The 15,855-nt window shown below is 41.3% G+C and overlaps 2 protein-coding genes across 2 annotated transcripts; both read left to right on the top strand.

Annotated features, from left to right (window-relative positions):
* Positions 1-9,507: 9,507 nt before the first annotated feature.
* LOC133961980 (B2 bradykinin receptor-like) lies at positions 9,508-12,607 on the top strand. Its single transcript, XM_062397404.1, has 2 exons — positions 9,508-9,646; positions 11,120-12,607. Exons 1-2 carry the CDS (start codon positions 9,627-9,629, stop codon positions 12,153-12,155), a joined length of 1,056 nt encoding a protein of 351 aa, XP_062253388.1. The 5' UTR covers positions 9,508-9,626; the 3' UTR covers positions 12,156-12,607.
* Positions 12,608-14,295: 1,688 nt separating this feature from the next.
* Positions 14,296-15,324, top strand: LOC133961435 (B2 bradykinin receptor-like). Its single transcript, XM_062396536.1, has one exon. It carries the CDS (start codon positions 14,296-14,298, stop codon positions 15,322-15,324), a length of 1,029 nt encoding a protein of 342 aa, XP_062252520.1.
* The last annotated feature ends 531 nt before the right edge of the window (positions 15,325-15,855 follow it).

Genomic DNA, 15,855 nt, shown 5'->3' with positions numbered 1-15,855 from the left:
TGACGGGTAGCAGACCCTAGGGGCTCCCCGGCTAGCGTTAGCTCGCAAGCTAACTGGGCCGGTGGAGCCCGTCTAGCTTTAGTCCAAGGCTAAATAGCAAGACGCCCTACATGGGCATGGTGTGACTATTACGTTTATTTATTTTTTTTACAAATCGCGGGAGTTTTTTTCCAGAGATTCTGGGATGATAGACATGCCAGATACCCAAATTAACGTGTAGAAGCACTACAAAAGTGGAATTTTCATAATATGTCTCCTTTAAATCTTGACCGATGGTAAAAACATGGGAGACTTAAACAGGATTCAAGGAGAAAAACAAACATGGAGGAGGACGGACGTCGTGTGTGCTGTTTTACAGCAACAATCATACAGTTGGTGACTCTTCCCGTTCAGCGCCCTCTCATTGGCTATTCAGAGTTTCTGTCAGAGCTTTTATCATCTAAGGCTCCTACACAATTAAGATAAAGATTCGGTGAGATTCATTTCTAAACCTTGCACTCTTCAGGTTTATTTGGGAAGATAATCTGCTCCAACTGATTTACAGTTGGTGTAACCCCCCCCCGCGCAGGCTGGTCTCATCAAAATTTCGAAGGAAATGCTACTAAAAGTAATGCACTAGAATTTGTATGAATTCCACTAAATCTTGAATCAGGAGGCTGGGCAAACGTGACCTTTGCTCTTCTCTCTCTTCAAGAAACATGGCAGACATTCATCTAATCCTAACCCTAATATGAAAAATACATATGAAGTCTGCACCACGGTGATTCAGCAGAGTGAAAGCAGCTGGAATAAGCTGTTCATGAACGTACTGGTCCGGGAACGGAGGACCCTGTAGCGCCTCCCAGAGGGGAGGAGGGCAAACAGTCTGAGACTGGGTTGTGAGAAATTGGGTTGTTAATCAACAAAGGTGTCTCTAAAGTTGGTCCAAAGTGAAACACATGAGTGTGTATAAAGCAAACATACATATTTTGATTATATCTGGCCATTTAATACCACTTAAAACAGATTTGACAGATTTGATCCAGCTTGGACCTTAAAGGGGTCTGAAAAGTACACCTGAGAGGGCCTGTGTTTGGAGCAAGATGAGATGTAGACTTTGTCATGGAACAAAAGCAAAGACAGCATCGTAAAGGTCTTGACCTTGGGAGTAACATTATGTCAAAGGGAAAATTGTGGATGGCTCTTGCTCCTCAGGGATGACCTTTGAACCTTTCACCTGAGTCAGTTTTTATGGCTTACAGTATGGGAACTAAATATGCAACAGACATGGTATGAACTGTTTTGGAAAGGTCTTGAAATGAATAAATGTACATCCTGCACAAGTTATTTCCTTTTTTTGATTTCCTGATTTCCCTATAATTTCTCAGTTGTAACCCTGACCAAGTGTCCAGAGGGTAATTCTCTGGTGTATTCTCAAGTCTCTTTTGAAAATATAAAATGAAGTCAGTCATAGTTGTTGGTGCTGAAGATCTATATCATGATGTCATCTTGAATGCAATATAGAAGTGCCACATTCATGATATTTGTATGAATTTACCAGTTTTACATGATGTCATTGTTATTCCACTCTCAAAACGTCCCATTTCGGGTCGTTGCAGGCCATTAGTAGATCTTACAGGTGTATAACGTTCGATGCAATAGAAACTAAATGAAATAATCTTCATTTAGCGTTCGATGCAATAGAAACTAAATGAAATAATCTAGAAAACAAACACAAGTGATCCCATCAGCAGTGCAGGCATCATGACGTCAACCTGTCGGTGCAGCAGTGGAGCTGAAGTCAAAGGTTTGACCACAATAGAGGGAGGGCAATTAATTTGAGCAAAAATGCACTTTTGATCACGGTGTTTGCTGCAAAGAAGAACAAAGTGCAGAACCTCCCCCCCCCCCGCGCACCCTGAGGCATGACTGTTAAACTCTGATTAAAAGAGGCACTCGCATGGCACACGGTTTTCCATCTCGCACACAAGCAGGGGTCAGTTTTGTTATCCGGTCCTACGACTGTGTGCGCTGTCACACCACACTAACAGAGACTTCAGAGAGATTTCACCAGACGGCTCGGGGCGATCGACTCGTGATAACACAAAGGGAGGGAAAACAAGGATTGTAGGTGGGCTGCTGCCATGGCAACAGCAGGCCAAAACGGATTTGGACAGCACCTTTGGCTTGTGCCGGCCTTTATTGGGCCTTGATTTTTGTTTGTGTGTCTTTTGGAGGGCGAAGTGTTTGTGCCTCTTTTCACAGTTTCTTTCTCCCACCCACCCACACACATACACACACACACACAAACACGCACCCCAAGTCTCTAATGATGCTGCTCATTACGGATGTTGTCTGACGTGGGAGCGGAATATGCTTGAATCCTGCGATGAGGAACGCTCGGTGCAGCTCCTACAGCTCTGACTAATCAGAGCGATTAAAGGGAGACGATTAACCCCCCCCCCCCCTCGACAATACGGCAAAAAACTGGTTTGAATGATGATGTTTTCTTTCAAAACAGAGTTATAACCGTGAGCTGCACTTCCTGATACTGCCAGTAATCTTGCTTGGACACGAAAGGCATGCAAAACGCCATGGCGACGACTTGCTTTAAGCTTTGCTCTCTGGTCTCATGGGACGGTAAATAGTGGGCCATGTGTGACAGGGAACATGGAGTCTTTAATGCAATCTGGGGGCTCCACCCCTCCTAGATGCTGCCGCCACCTCGCCGCCGCCTCGCTGCAAAATGCTTCATTACCGTTCCTCCATGATAGCTCTGCATCACCTGGCATCCAAAAGGCAGGAGCCCCCATTTTCCTTTGATTTACTGTCGCCACTGAGTGGATGGCTCCGTCTCTCTCTCTCTCTCTCTCTCTCTCTCTCTCTGTAGCGAGGCTCGAGGACGGACAAAGTGTCTGTCTCTGCCTGTCATCTCATATATAAAAGACCTTTAGATAGAGAAAGGGGATTTATGAGGACGCTGCCCTTTGCACAAGATGAATGCTTCCCTGCCCACCTGTGCCCTCATCAAAACGTCCAACTTATTAAGCTTATTACTTTATTTTTTTTAAGCGTGACCTTCAATTTTGTCAAGCAAGTAGACAGGGAGCAGATCCCCACAGGATTTATACTGTTAACAATCTAGTAGAGTAAAATGTGTATTATCCACTGGCTCTTTGAGGGACAAGGTCGTAGTCTCTATGCTTTTTTCCAGGTGTTGTACAGTTTAAGATATTTCATCTTAATCTTCAATTGTCAACCTCATGGTGGCGTCTGAGAAAAAGTCACAGGATCAACATTATTGATCACCTCAAGCCTCTGGGTGCCTCAAATGTCTGAAGCAATGTTTGTGCCAATCCTTCTTGAGATGTGTCCCGGGATCAGTGGAACCTTTGACCTGCTGGAGGAGCTATTAGAACTGTCAGGGGATCAACATCATTTTCTCCAATTCATCTGGCGAGGAGCATGGATATCTGTATCGCGTTTATGGAAACCTAATCTGACATTTTATTAAAAACCAATACCATGGCTGAAAAGTCACAGGGCCACGGAAATCCCTTGGATTCGTGCCAATGCATCCCTTGATAATAAAAATAATCTATAACTCTTATTCCACAAATGTCTGTCTTTCTTGTTGCTTCATGGATCTATATCGAGCCGAAATCATTTTTGATGCATAATAACCAGGAAGGACGAACACAACGTTTTCTAACTGCTACGAAAACAGCCCATTACAAACAAGCATGTTTAGAGCAGCCACTGCACTGATAATAAAAAAAATGAATAATAATCATTATTATTATAACAATAAACTGTTCTTTTTTAAAGCAAGGTTGTAAAGTGCTATTCAAGTTTGAAATAGGATAATTACAATTGAACAACAGAATCAAGCTGCTAAAACGCAAAGAATACATACAACTGAATTCAGAATAACAAAAAACAGATCAGACACGCTTGTAATGAGGCCATGTGATGTGTTTTGACAAATGAGCTTCTCATGGTTGAGACGTTTCAATCTAGACATTAGTGGCGGCTGAACCGGCTGACAGACGACCGTGGCCGCCCTGTGAACCACACCACGAGACAACGTGCTGTTGGTTGCAGAGGAATAAATTCATAGTCATTTATCGCAAAGCAGATATAATCAATAAGCATGGTCCAACTTCAAAAAGGCAGCACATGTTACATTAAGTGTAAGTCTCAAAAGAGCCCTGGGAACAAGACGTCAATCCCTCAGCAGACCTCAGCTCTGCCACTACACTGGATATCAGCATGCAGAACATGCAGCCTGTCACCATGGAGACTGACATGTATCACTCCGTCCGCCTGACGCTCCGATTGGCAGACACAGTCGAGTTGCACTTACACGGTTGCTGGCCAAAATTGAAGTGAATGCCAGCCCGGGGTCTACTGGAGGCTTCTGTCGAATGGACAGTGGCACGAGCACAGAGACGGATTCACTGGCTGACGGAAGATGACAGGATGATTGAGAAGAGCAGAAATGCAAGAGTAGGGGGAGGAAAAAGATCGTGATTGATAGTGGAAGCCTCCGTCCATTTCTCCCTGTTGAAGTTGGACAGGTGTTATCTCGGCGCGGAGCAGAGGCCGATCAATGCTGATCTTTGTCGTCTCCGGCTCACTGTGAAACCAGGGCCTGTGTGTCAGAGCGCATCTTTTCTGTTTGTGATCGTTCATATAACTGACATGTAATTTATTATGACACATTTAAAATCATTTCTATGTGAATTAAGTGAAGCTAATAGAATGCTTCTTTAAACTTAAGCATCACAACTACGTGAGAATATGATTTTGGAACATGTATCCAAATCCAAACATCAAAGCTTCTTGTTGAAAAAAGGTCCATGTGAGTGTTATTACTACACAACATGATTATTAGCAGATGAACCATCACTGTACGACTGCACTGCTTTACAGTTCTGCACTACTTTAATTTGAATCCTAAATAACTTGCAGTTTCAGAGTAATAATAAAAACTATAATAAATAAAACTTTAAAAGAAATTATTGAATCATATATTTCAGTTGCCACAGACAAATGTTGTGCCTGGTCACATGGGCACAATGTGTGTTATGTCTATTTGTCCTCTCACTCTTAATGAACTTTAAAGACACAGGACACTTAAGAGTTCTGTCCAGTAGAGGGCTCCATATCTATTTCGTACTGTATACTGTATACCCATAATCAACTTTATTGGAAAAATACAAATGTTGAAGGGGTCTGATTTAAGTTTTCCATAGACTTACACAAAGTGCCTACACTCTGTGGATAGACAGAAAAACAAATAGTGCATACATTTCATTTAATTCTCATATCATTGTATTCAATTGACATTCATGAGAATTCACTGAATAATTTCATTGAAAGTTTGAAGATTGAAAGTTCACTTTTCTTTCAAAGCATTTTGCGGATGCAGAGGAAATGAGTTTTAGCAGAAATCCTCCTGTTGGTTTCAGCCTGTTGTCAAAAGTCATTCAGTGTCGTCTCCTTTGTCGCAGTGAAGCAAGCATCCAATGTGTTGTGTGTCAGTCTGAGTAAAACAGACAAAACAGTCAAGTTTGTACGACAAGACGAGCCTTCCCTGTTTGTATTACACTGTTTTTAAGCATTTAATTATTGATCAGATGTCCTATTTTTGTGTGGATCTTTTTATTGATGCTTTTTAAAGAATATGTTATGAGATTAATGCTCTCTCAAGTTGCAGAGCGTATTAAAACTTTCAGTAAATGGTTTGATACATGGAAAAATGCTCTTAATGTTCAAGAATGTTGACAAAGTGGAGGCGGACTCAGAGGTTTTATGGTTCAGTAAAATCATCTGTGGTGACAGCTGCAGTCGCCCACCCTGCGAGCGGCCGGATGATCAAATACTCATTCCCAAACGAGAGGCTTCCTGCCGCTTAGTTTACCTTCACATTCAGTTCTTATCTAAACTGTAAACACTCACAGCCAGAAACTCAACAGCTCGGTGTCTGCACATAACCACGTTTATTTCACCATAAATGGCAGATATACAGTCGTGCTAAATGTTTATTGCTTCCCCCGATGTTCAAATTACAGAATAAAAACAAAACTAAAATTCAGACGACGTCTGCCCACTGGTTGCTGACTCACAGTATTGCGTTATGTCCTGCAACGTCTGCTTTGTTAATATGAAAACGAGATGTGGAATCTATTTTGAATTCTCTTTTGCTTGAAAGCAGAGGGAAACAGGGTAAAACTGGCCAGCACCGGGCCTTGCAGATTAGAGAGCAGGATACAAATCCTCTCTCTGCCTTGCTGTACAAAAACAACTCATAATTCATCTATAATAGTAAATACAGCAAGTGCCGTGTCTGTGTATCATCCGCCAGGAACACTCGAGTAGTTTAGACGAGCGTGTAAAGCAGAATTAAGATGACTTTTACTGCATCAGATGTTTTGACACCAGAGCCGAAGCCCATGGAGCCACTCCCAGCCTCAGAGCCCGGCTGGTTGTTTGTTGGGATCCGTCTCTCACAGCTCTCACTCAGGGTAAAAACCACTGATTGTACCGGACAGCTGTGAAAACAATACGCAAAACCGCACGAGAGCAGCATGTGCCGCCCTGCGTCTCTCGAATCTGCGAGGAGTTACGAGAGAGGGGACGGGGGTGGGGGGTGGATCAGCGTCGAGTAATGGATTTCACAGTGCTGGAAAGAAATTTAAGAGACAGAGCAGAAGGAGACGGATAATGAGGCGACTATTTTTGAAGAGACGCAGGAGGCTCGCCGCCCCCTTGTCCAGACATTTGTTATATACTTCATTACACACCACCGAGACATGACTAACAGCAGCCGACAGACTGTTATAAATTACCTTGTAATCTACATCGTATGGTAATGAAAAGTTTTCATGGAGAGTGTGTTTGAATATATGAGGGATTTTAAAGTTTTTATAAATGTTATGTTTGGATGGATACATTTTCTTTTCAAAGTTTATATTACAAAAAGCCACCTCATTATGCAACACAGATAATTGAGGTGTTGTATTAGCTGTGGTTTTACGATAACCACCGCTGAGACTGCTGTTGCCGTTCCAAAACGATGTCGGTAAATCCTATTAGGTTTGATGTGCTCATATTATCGGGAAATGACGTTTGAAAAAACTGACAGAAGCTTTTATTCCCAGAAATAATATAACGCTATGAAATATTTAGCAATATTTAGCAATATTTCATAGCACTTTTTACTGAATGCACTTTTTACTGAATGCACTTTTTACTGAAAGCTGAGTTCTCCTTATGGTCGTGATACACTGCAGCAGGACGGAGGCACACAACGTCCAGTCTCAACCCACAGTAAAACCTCTTACATCAATATTTTTGTTGGCGGTGAATTGCTATTGTTGCTTTATTGTTACTGTAAAACTCAGTTACAGCGGAGAGGAGTTATTTCTGGGCAGCAACAGTAACTTTGTCAAAACAAAGCAATACTTTTGTGTTTACTGAGGGAGAGAGATATGATATCTTTAAATTGACAGTTTGCGCAGGAACTGTAATTTGAATAAACAGCAGTGGTTGGAAAATGGGGAAGAGAGGAGAGATGGTTGGAAAAGAGGGGAGAGAAGAAAGAGAGAGATGGAGGGTTAATCTCTGACAGACTAGTTGTTATAATTAATCTATTGTTTTGCACCGATCTTGTGGTTGTATCAACTTTTATCAGATTTGAATGTATTACTCCTCTCCTTGGATGGATGGACGGATGGATGGATGATGGATGGATGGTTGGAGAAACTCTGATAAAGGATGGATGGATGGTACTCTGATAGTGGATGGATGGAAATACACTTAATGTCGTACAGTCTAAAAATTTAAATTGAATTAGTCCTTTAAAGCAACATTGATCCCAAACTTGACCAACTTGATATATTACAGTTGCTCTAATATAAACCCTTGTGTTTAATTGCCTGTATTAAAGTTATTACTTCACTTTTGCTCCATTGTCTGGACATCCAGTTTCCAAGGATGTGTCCTCGTACAGAGTTGTTAGGGGAAGGTAAATACCATACACTCAGGGCTTTAAAGACCAATCAACAAGTGAAAAGAAGCATCCATCAAACACCACGTCCGATTTTGAGTCTTAACAAAGAATGGGCGGAGAAGAAAAAGGAAAAGACTTTTTGTTCATTGCAGCACCGGGAAGTCTCATTACTTCCCTGTTATTACTTGCACTGTGGACAACCTGCTAGGACCTGTCATGTAAAACTAATGAGGGGCGAGGGAATGGCGCCAGCATCAACTTAAAATGGACGACTAAACTTAAATCACTTCTGTCTCACTGCGAGGTTTCCAATCTCCTGAAAGTCACTGTGAGTTTAAACAAGAATTCCCTTAAAGAAGATTAAATTAAACTGAAAATATCCAAGTTTTGACTAAAGCATAAGAAGGAATTGAAATCATTGCCTCAAACCCTATTCCAATGTCCCTGCATGCCTTATAATAGTGTGTGATTCAACTTCCTCATAGTCATGCTTCTACCTCATACTAATCACATGAATATGACAGAGCAGATTCGATTCCACACATTATTGACTGCTCCTCAGCCCTTTGTTGACTCTAATCAACGCTAACTTGAAAATGACATTCGGTTTAAAGTGCATTCTCCATAATTAGGTGCCCTGTGAGACCTTAATATCTCTCAAATTACCATGTTGTTAAAACTAAATGGTGTTTCTGACCTCAAACATAACCACAGGCCACTAGCTAACACACACACACACACACACACACACACACACACGCACAGTATAGAAAAATCTATAGAAACCCTGATAATACGTAATTACATTGGTCTCATATACCTGAGAAGATTAGGCTGAGGATAGGGGAGGGTCAGCACTGACTTAAGGCTCAGGAGGATGGTTTCATCCACAATACAGGAAAACAGGAAAACAGATTTGTTAGATTATTCTGTTTTCCATCCTTTTTTCCCCCTGAAATGACTCATTGTCTTTGTCAAAAGAAGAACAGGGTGATACAGAGACCGGTCCAGTAGTTTGCGCTGAGTCACACTTGTAAGAAAATAACCTCACTGCAAATTTGCGACAAACAGGATGGGGGTCTCAGGGCACCACAGTTAAGTAGTTTACATTTTCAAATGTCTTGCAGCAATACAAATCTAAAGCAATACAACTAAAAATTGCATGCATGTAACTCTTTAGTTCAGAGGTTTTCAGCTCTTACCTTACCTTACCTTACCTTAAGTGCTTCACAAAAGATTGAGACCATAAGTGATGTATATTTAAAGAGCAATTTATTTCATATTGAGTTGTTTTTGCTGAAATGCTTTTTAACATCCTCACACAGTTTTGTAATTACACATGTACAGCTGAATGTTGAAGCTTAAGTCCTGAAACATCAGTAAAGTCAATTTTAAGTATGTCAGATCAGATGATACATTCTCATGCAGAGTATGATCTCAGTGAGAGGAGGAGACACAGGGGAAATAAAGAGAGCATGCAGGCTGAAGCATGACTTTCTGGCGGGGATCACTGAAATTACAGTTTCCTTTTAGAGACTGAGTCAGGGACGACAGACGAGGGAAAAAGAGGGAAACAGGAACAGTGTCGTTCTGCGTCTGTACATTTCGTATCTTTTCTCACTCTGGAAGGATGACTCTTGTACCTACAAGGTATTTATAAGACTTTTATATTTGAAAACATGACAACAGAGATATGTTACCTTTCTAAGGATTAAAAGTGATGGTTATGTGGTCAGTTTGGTCAGTGACATTGTACAGAAACTTGGTATATTGGTAACTTGACATGAGTTGAGAAAGTTGTTGATTAGATTGTGTTATACATCACATTATGTTGGGTAACAGAATATATATTGTGACATAACAGAATAACTGAATAACCAGTTCTTCAAAGTACAATTTTCTTGCAGCATCTCACCTGTTTCTCTAAATAAGTTTTGTGTTCATGTCAGTAAGCTGTGGGATTGAATTGGAATTTGAATGAAAATCATATTGAGTTTATTGTGAAACCCAAATTGCACTTTGAAACAAGAGCTTCTGGTTTCATTTTATCCGCTGCCACTGCGTTGGTTTCTTCTTCTTTCAACAAAAATAAACTCTGTGGTGACACTTTGGATCGTATGAAGTTTGCTCTGAAATCACAGCTCTAGAGATTGTTTATGGTTTTATAAATAATTTAGAAACATCCTCCATAAGTGTAGAGCAGGTTTTCAAAAATACGGTAAACAATTTTTTACGGAACAGAGATGAGCCTGTTGCTCATTAGCGGACCAGTGGGAATCAGACACAATGGAATTTAATGACTGATGGAGAGGCTCGCTGCTGGTGCGGTTGAACTGCATCAATTAGCATTTTTTGTCATAAATGATAAACAAAATAGAGGTGGGCAATTAATACAAAACTTTGCTTAATTATTTGGTGTGTACCTGTCACTCAAAGGGCTCAATTGAAGAGCTTTTGCAATCAGCTGTTTGCAAAAGCTCTTTTTTTATTGTAGCTTCTGCTATTTTAGTTCTCGGCCGCAGTCACATTGTTGTACAAGCAATAATGTCTTTAGCTCTGACCGAGCCAGGGACTTTTTGGTTCAGCTCCAATGGAGACAAGTCAGGAGACGATCCTTCAGTGAACATCACCCCAGCAGGTGGAGGCTCTCCCACACAGTCCCAACAGCAAATCACATTGTTGAAGTTAACATTCAGAAAGAGAAATACTTAACAGGCACATTAATAATTAACTAATGAAACAACACAAGCCGATTCATTTTATATTTCACGAGACAACACCAAACGTCACACGTTTGGTGTTGGTTGTACCAAGGTGTATTCTCCAAGAAAAGTAAATGTCTTGGATTATCAAAGTATGTATCATGTATTTTGATGATTGTGCACTATTCTACTCTGATATGGTATCACTGACAGTAATCTTAAATAAAAACATTGAAATGATTGATTGATCTTCTGAAACCCTGCTTTGCATTAGGCTGATACCCAGTTGCTGGCTCCAGCTAAACATGTATTGCAAAGACATGAGACCCAATATTCTCATTTAACTCCCAGCAAGAACGCAAAAAAGCTTTACTTATTCATCAGTGTATAATCGTCTTTTTTTTTTGTTTCATCTTCACAGCATTCCAGACCTCAGCACCACAGCTTTATATGGATATCAAAACCAAACCAATGTCACACAATGTCCTGAACACGGCTGGGATTGGCTCACAGCAAGCCAGCCAGTGTACATCCTGATCCTCACCGTGCTGGGAGTTGTGCTGAACGTATTTGTCCTGATGGTGTTCTGTCTCCACAAGAAGCCCTGCACCGTGGCTGAGATCTACCTGAGCAACCTGGCCGCTGCAGACCTCCTCCTGTTGTCCTGTCTGCCCTTCTGGGCCATCAATCTAGCCAACGATTTCAATTGGCCATTTGGTCTGTTCATGTGCAAAGTTGTCAACCTGGGCATTCAGATGAACGTCTACTCTAGCATTTACTTCCTTGTTCTGGTAAGCATAGATCGCTATCTGGCACTGGTACATCCGTTGTCCCATGGGAGAATGCGCAGGCCCAAGTATGCCAAGCTGGGGTGTCTGCTGATTTGGAGTTTCGGATTGATCATGGGCGTCCCAACAATCGCCTTCCGCAAGTTGAAATATTTCCCTGAGTATGAGGTAAATGCCTGCTATCTGGAATACCCAAACTACACCACGGAAATGGTCTGTGAGAGGATGATGATCATTTTTAGCTTCGTTGTCCCAATTTGCATCATCTCATTCTGCGCTTTCAAAATTATTCGGACGTTAAGGGTCAACAGTGTGGAAAGGTTCAGCGCTGAGAAAACCGAGCAGAAGGCCACCACTTTGATCCTGGCCGTCCTCCTTGCCTTCCTCGTCTGCTGGGTACCGTTCCACCTGGTCACCGTGCTGGACCTGCTCCAAAGAGAGGAGGTCCTGGGAGGTTGTCACTTTACGAACGTCCTGGACATTTTGCACCAGATCTCCACCTACCTGGCCTTTTTCAATAGTCTCCTCAACCCCATCCTGTATGTCATCGTAGGAAAGAACTTCAGGAAAAAAGTTGGGGAAGTCTTCAAGCAGTGGAACATCAGGAGGAGAGCTACCATGGAGTCCACAAGCTCCCGACTGTCCTGTACTCTAAAGACTGTGAGATAAAGAGTGGCTGTTGCACTGTTCCAAGAACAATAAGCAGAGACTGTGTAAAATAATAATCAAAATCCCGATCAAAATGATTCATATGATGAGCTAAATTCTTCAATGGCAACGATTGTGTAATAATGTGACTAAATAACTTTTTCGCAAGTCATTCTATGAGGAGATTCTTTCAGGAAATGTGATCATTTGGTCATATGAGGCTGAATTGTTGTCTCATGGAGAGGGTGTAACAGATTACTCACAAAGGTATCTCAAGCATGCTGAATAATTATGTAAATAATAAGCATAAGTCGAAAAACTTAACAAATACAATTATACTTAATTATTAAATTAAGCAATATCAGTATGCTGAATGTACAGCTAGTATGATTTAAATGTATCTGTAAAATAATGTATATAAATGATCAGATGCTCTCTTGTATTCCTGATGAAGATTGTGAATAATACTTGTTTTGTTTTTATCTCTGAACATAAGCATCAAATAAAACATTCAAATGATTTATGGGTGCCTCAGTGAATCTTTATAATTCTTTTAGATGTTAAGCACAAAAATAATAGGGTAAGTGAGCCCCAACAACTGCCTGCTAAGTGTTTTCTTCTGTTTCTGAGTCACTGTCTCCAGACTTTAAGAGTTTCCAGTGGTGACACACAAACATGCTCCCTTTTTGCTGGCTGTTTGCTCTCATTATACATTTCTCCCCACACCATATTTTAATGGCCCAGTGTTGACTCAGTGTGGGCTGTGGGCGAGGGTACACTCCTAGTTGTCTCAGAAATGAGGGTGTGTGTTGCCAAACAGGAAGTCTCGGTCAGGAGACTATTGCCTGGGCTGAAAACTGTTGTGGAACGGAAAAATAAAAACACGCCAGAAAAAAGTGACCTCAAATGGTTGAGTGTGCACCAATCATACATAGCTTGACCTGTTTTGTGTATTTTTGTCTGACTGTCAGGATTCGGACAGCATGCATTTTATACACTTTGAAAACCAGTCGCTGAAAAGGAAGGAATTTGTTTGACATACATTTTGTGTAGCGACAGGTTCTACTTTTCTCTGTGGCCAGACGCATTGTTTTGTTGTTCCAATATTCATTAACAATAAATATCAAGAACGCTTTGAGATTATTTCCTCAAATTTGTTACAAAACTTTCAGTTTGACTCAAGGATGAACTGATTAGATTTAAGTTGTCAAAGTCCAGGGTCACGGTGACCGGTCGACTGAAGTTTTATTTACGTTTGTCTGTGACTCAGTACATCACCTACTGTTTCAAATCCACACACAGAGAGGTTGGGTTAGATTAATCCTAGACAATAAAACAGTTTACGCTCCCGATATTGAGGGCACGGGAGCAGATGATTACTGACCCGGGCTTGAAACATGATCAAAAATTTCTGTCAAAAATACCAGTACTAATATTGGCGAGCTATGCTAAATGCTACAACTTTCCTAAGGAAACAAAACCTGTGACTTAAAGAAGTAAACTGTGGACTGTTGTAAAGAAATGGATGGCTCAGTTCAAAAATGGTATCTTTGCTGTGAGAAGTTGTGTATCAAAGTTTGGAGACATGAGGTTGACCCAATATGCCACTCAGGGTGTAGCACTGCCAGCCCTCAACTATCCCTCAACAGCCTCCATGAAAAACCCGCCCACCCAGGGGATATAATTTCAGAGACTGCTTTCACAAGTGAGTCCAAAAACTGTTTTTTCCCCACAACAAATGGAAACATATGTGCTAAGTCTGGAGAATTACATTACATTTCTAAATTAAGTTGATATTAAATTGTCATTGTATGTGTGTATGTCTATGTGTAACGACACTATATGTATCCAGGCGTATGGGCTGAGTTGTTTCAATCTGAGACAGGCCCTTCCAGTAACTGCTGCTACGACTCCTGTCTTTGACAATGGAATTTTGTTGCTGTGAGTGTGATAAACCGCCATTAGCCACACTCCATTAAATCAATTGTCCCTTCACACTTACATCTCAAATCATGACGTACATCAAAACTGTTGACACAGTTAAAAGGTTTTACAGGTACATGCATTAGGTTTGAACTCATTCTTATTTCTCTGCCTCTAAAAGTGCTTTTACTGTGCAGCAGCTTTCACAGTGATCCTTGAATCACAGGAGGAATAACTCATGGAAAATGTTTCAACATCTGAGCTCGTCTGCAACCAAACAGATGCATGGGACTGGATTTACAACATGCAGCCGGCCTACATGTCCATCATCTGCTTTCTCGGAGTGATCGGCAACTCCTTCGTGCTCTGCGTGTTCTGTCTCCAGAAGCAGCGCAGCTCTGTGGCCGACATCTACTTGGGTAACCTGGCAGCGGCTGATCTCCTCATGGTTTCCTGTCTGCCGTTCTGGGTGGCGACCATTCTTGACAGGTTCAACTGGAAGTTTGGCAAGCTCATGTGTCAACTTATCAACATTGTCATTGGGATGAATTACTATTGCAGTGTGATGTTCCTAACACTTGTGAGTGTGGACAGATACCTAGTCCTCACCAGGCCACTGACCCAGGGGCGGAAGAGACGAGCACACTGGGCACGTGGAATTTGCTTCAGTATCTGGATTGTTGGAATCCTGCTCAGCTTCCCTGCTATCCTCTTCCGCTCTGTGCAGTTCTTCCCTCATCTGGGCGTTGATGCATGTTACCTGGCATACCCCCATGACGGCTGGAGACTGCGCTACAACGTGACTGTCTGCACAGTAGGCTTCCTTATCCCTGTTCCTATTGTCACTTTCTGCAGCTACAACATCGTTAAAGTCATCCGGAGCAGCCAGAAGATGAGACAAGGCAGCAGAGGGAATGTGGAGAGGAAAGCAGCATACCTCGTCCTCGTTGTTCTGGCTGTGTTTATTCTCTGCTGGCTGCCCTACCAGATTCTCATTGTCCTTGACACCTTGGATCATTATGAGGTCCTCTCTGGATGTACGTGGGCCTACGTGTTGGACATTGGCAACCAGTTAGCTACTTACCTTGGCTACAGTAACAGCTCATTGAACCCTTTCCTGTACGTGATTGTGGGGAAGCACTTCAAGCAGAGAGCGAGAGAAGTGTTTAGACTCATGTTGTGCAGGAGGAAACAGGAATGGGGAAATAACGGTTATTCCAGCCCCAATCTCAACTCAACTAAACAAAGTGAGACTACTAAAATCTAACTCTCATTTAAGTAAAATGACAAAATTGACAAAGAATGAAGTTAGATTGAAATGCAATATGCTTTTTCACTTTCTTGGAAATAATTAGATGAGACCGTTGATAAATAGATGTATGGTAGGTATCGAGCTCTAGCTTGTAGCTTGTTGACTAAGATAAGCATAAAGAAACTGCCAGCCTGGCTTTGTAAAGCTAACTGGCTACCTAATATTTTCATGTAACTCTTGACAAGAAAGTAAACAGCTTTTCAGTTTTGTGTTGCAGATTTTCATTATATGGGTTTAGGAAACCGATGTTATCTTAAAAGACATGAAAAATAAATTCCAGATGTAACAGCATACAAATTGAAAGTCAATTAATTAAGTTTATATTTAACATATTTAACATTGTTTTGTATAGTTGAATAACATCTATACATTGAAAGTATAATGTTCTCCTTGATTCTGTATTGCTTTTAATTGTGTTTGAGCTTTATAGTTTATTTCTTTATTGTGAATAGTTGATTTTTGTCTGAGTTATTCTACTTCAGTAAT

The sequence above is a fragment of the Platichthys flesus genome, chromosome 10 (genome assembly GCF_949316205.1).
Source record: "Platichthys flesus chromosome 10, fPlaFle2.1, whole genome shotgun sequence".
NCBI classification, from domain to species: Eukaryota; Metazoa; Chordata; class Actinopteri; order Pleuronectiformes; family Pleuronectidae; genus Platichthys; species Platichthys flesus.
Note: the sequence above shows the minus strand (reverse complement) of the source record. Positions and strands in the feature narration are given on the sequence as shown.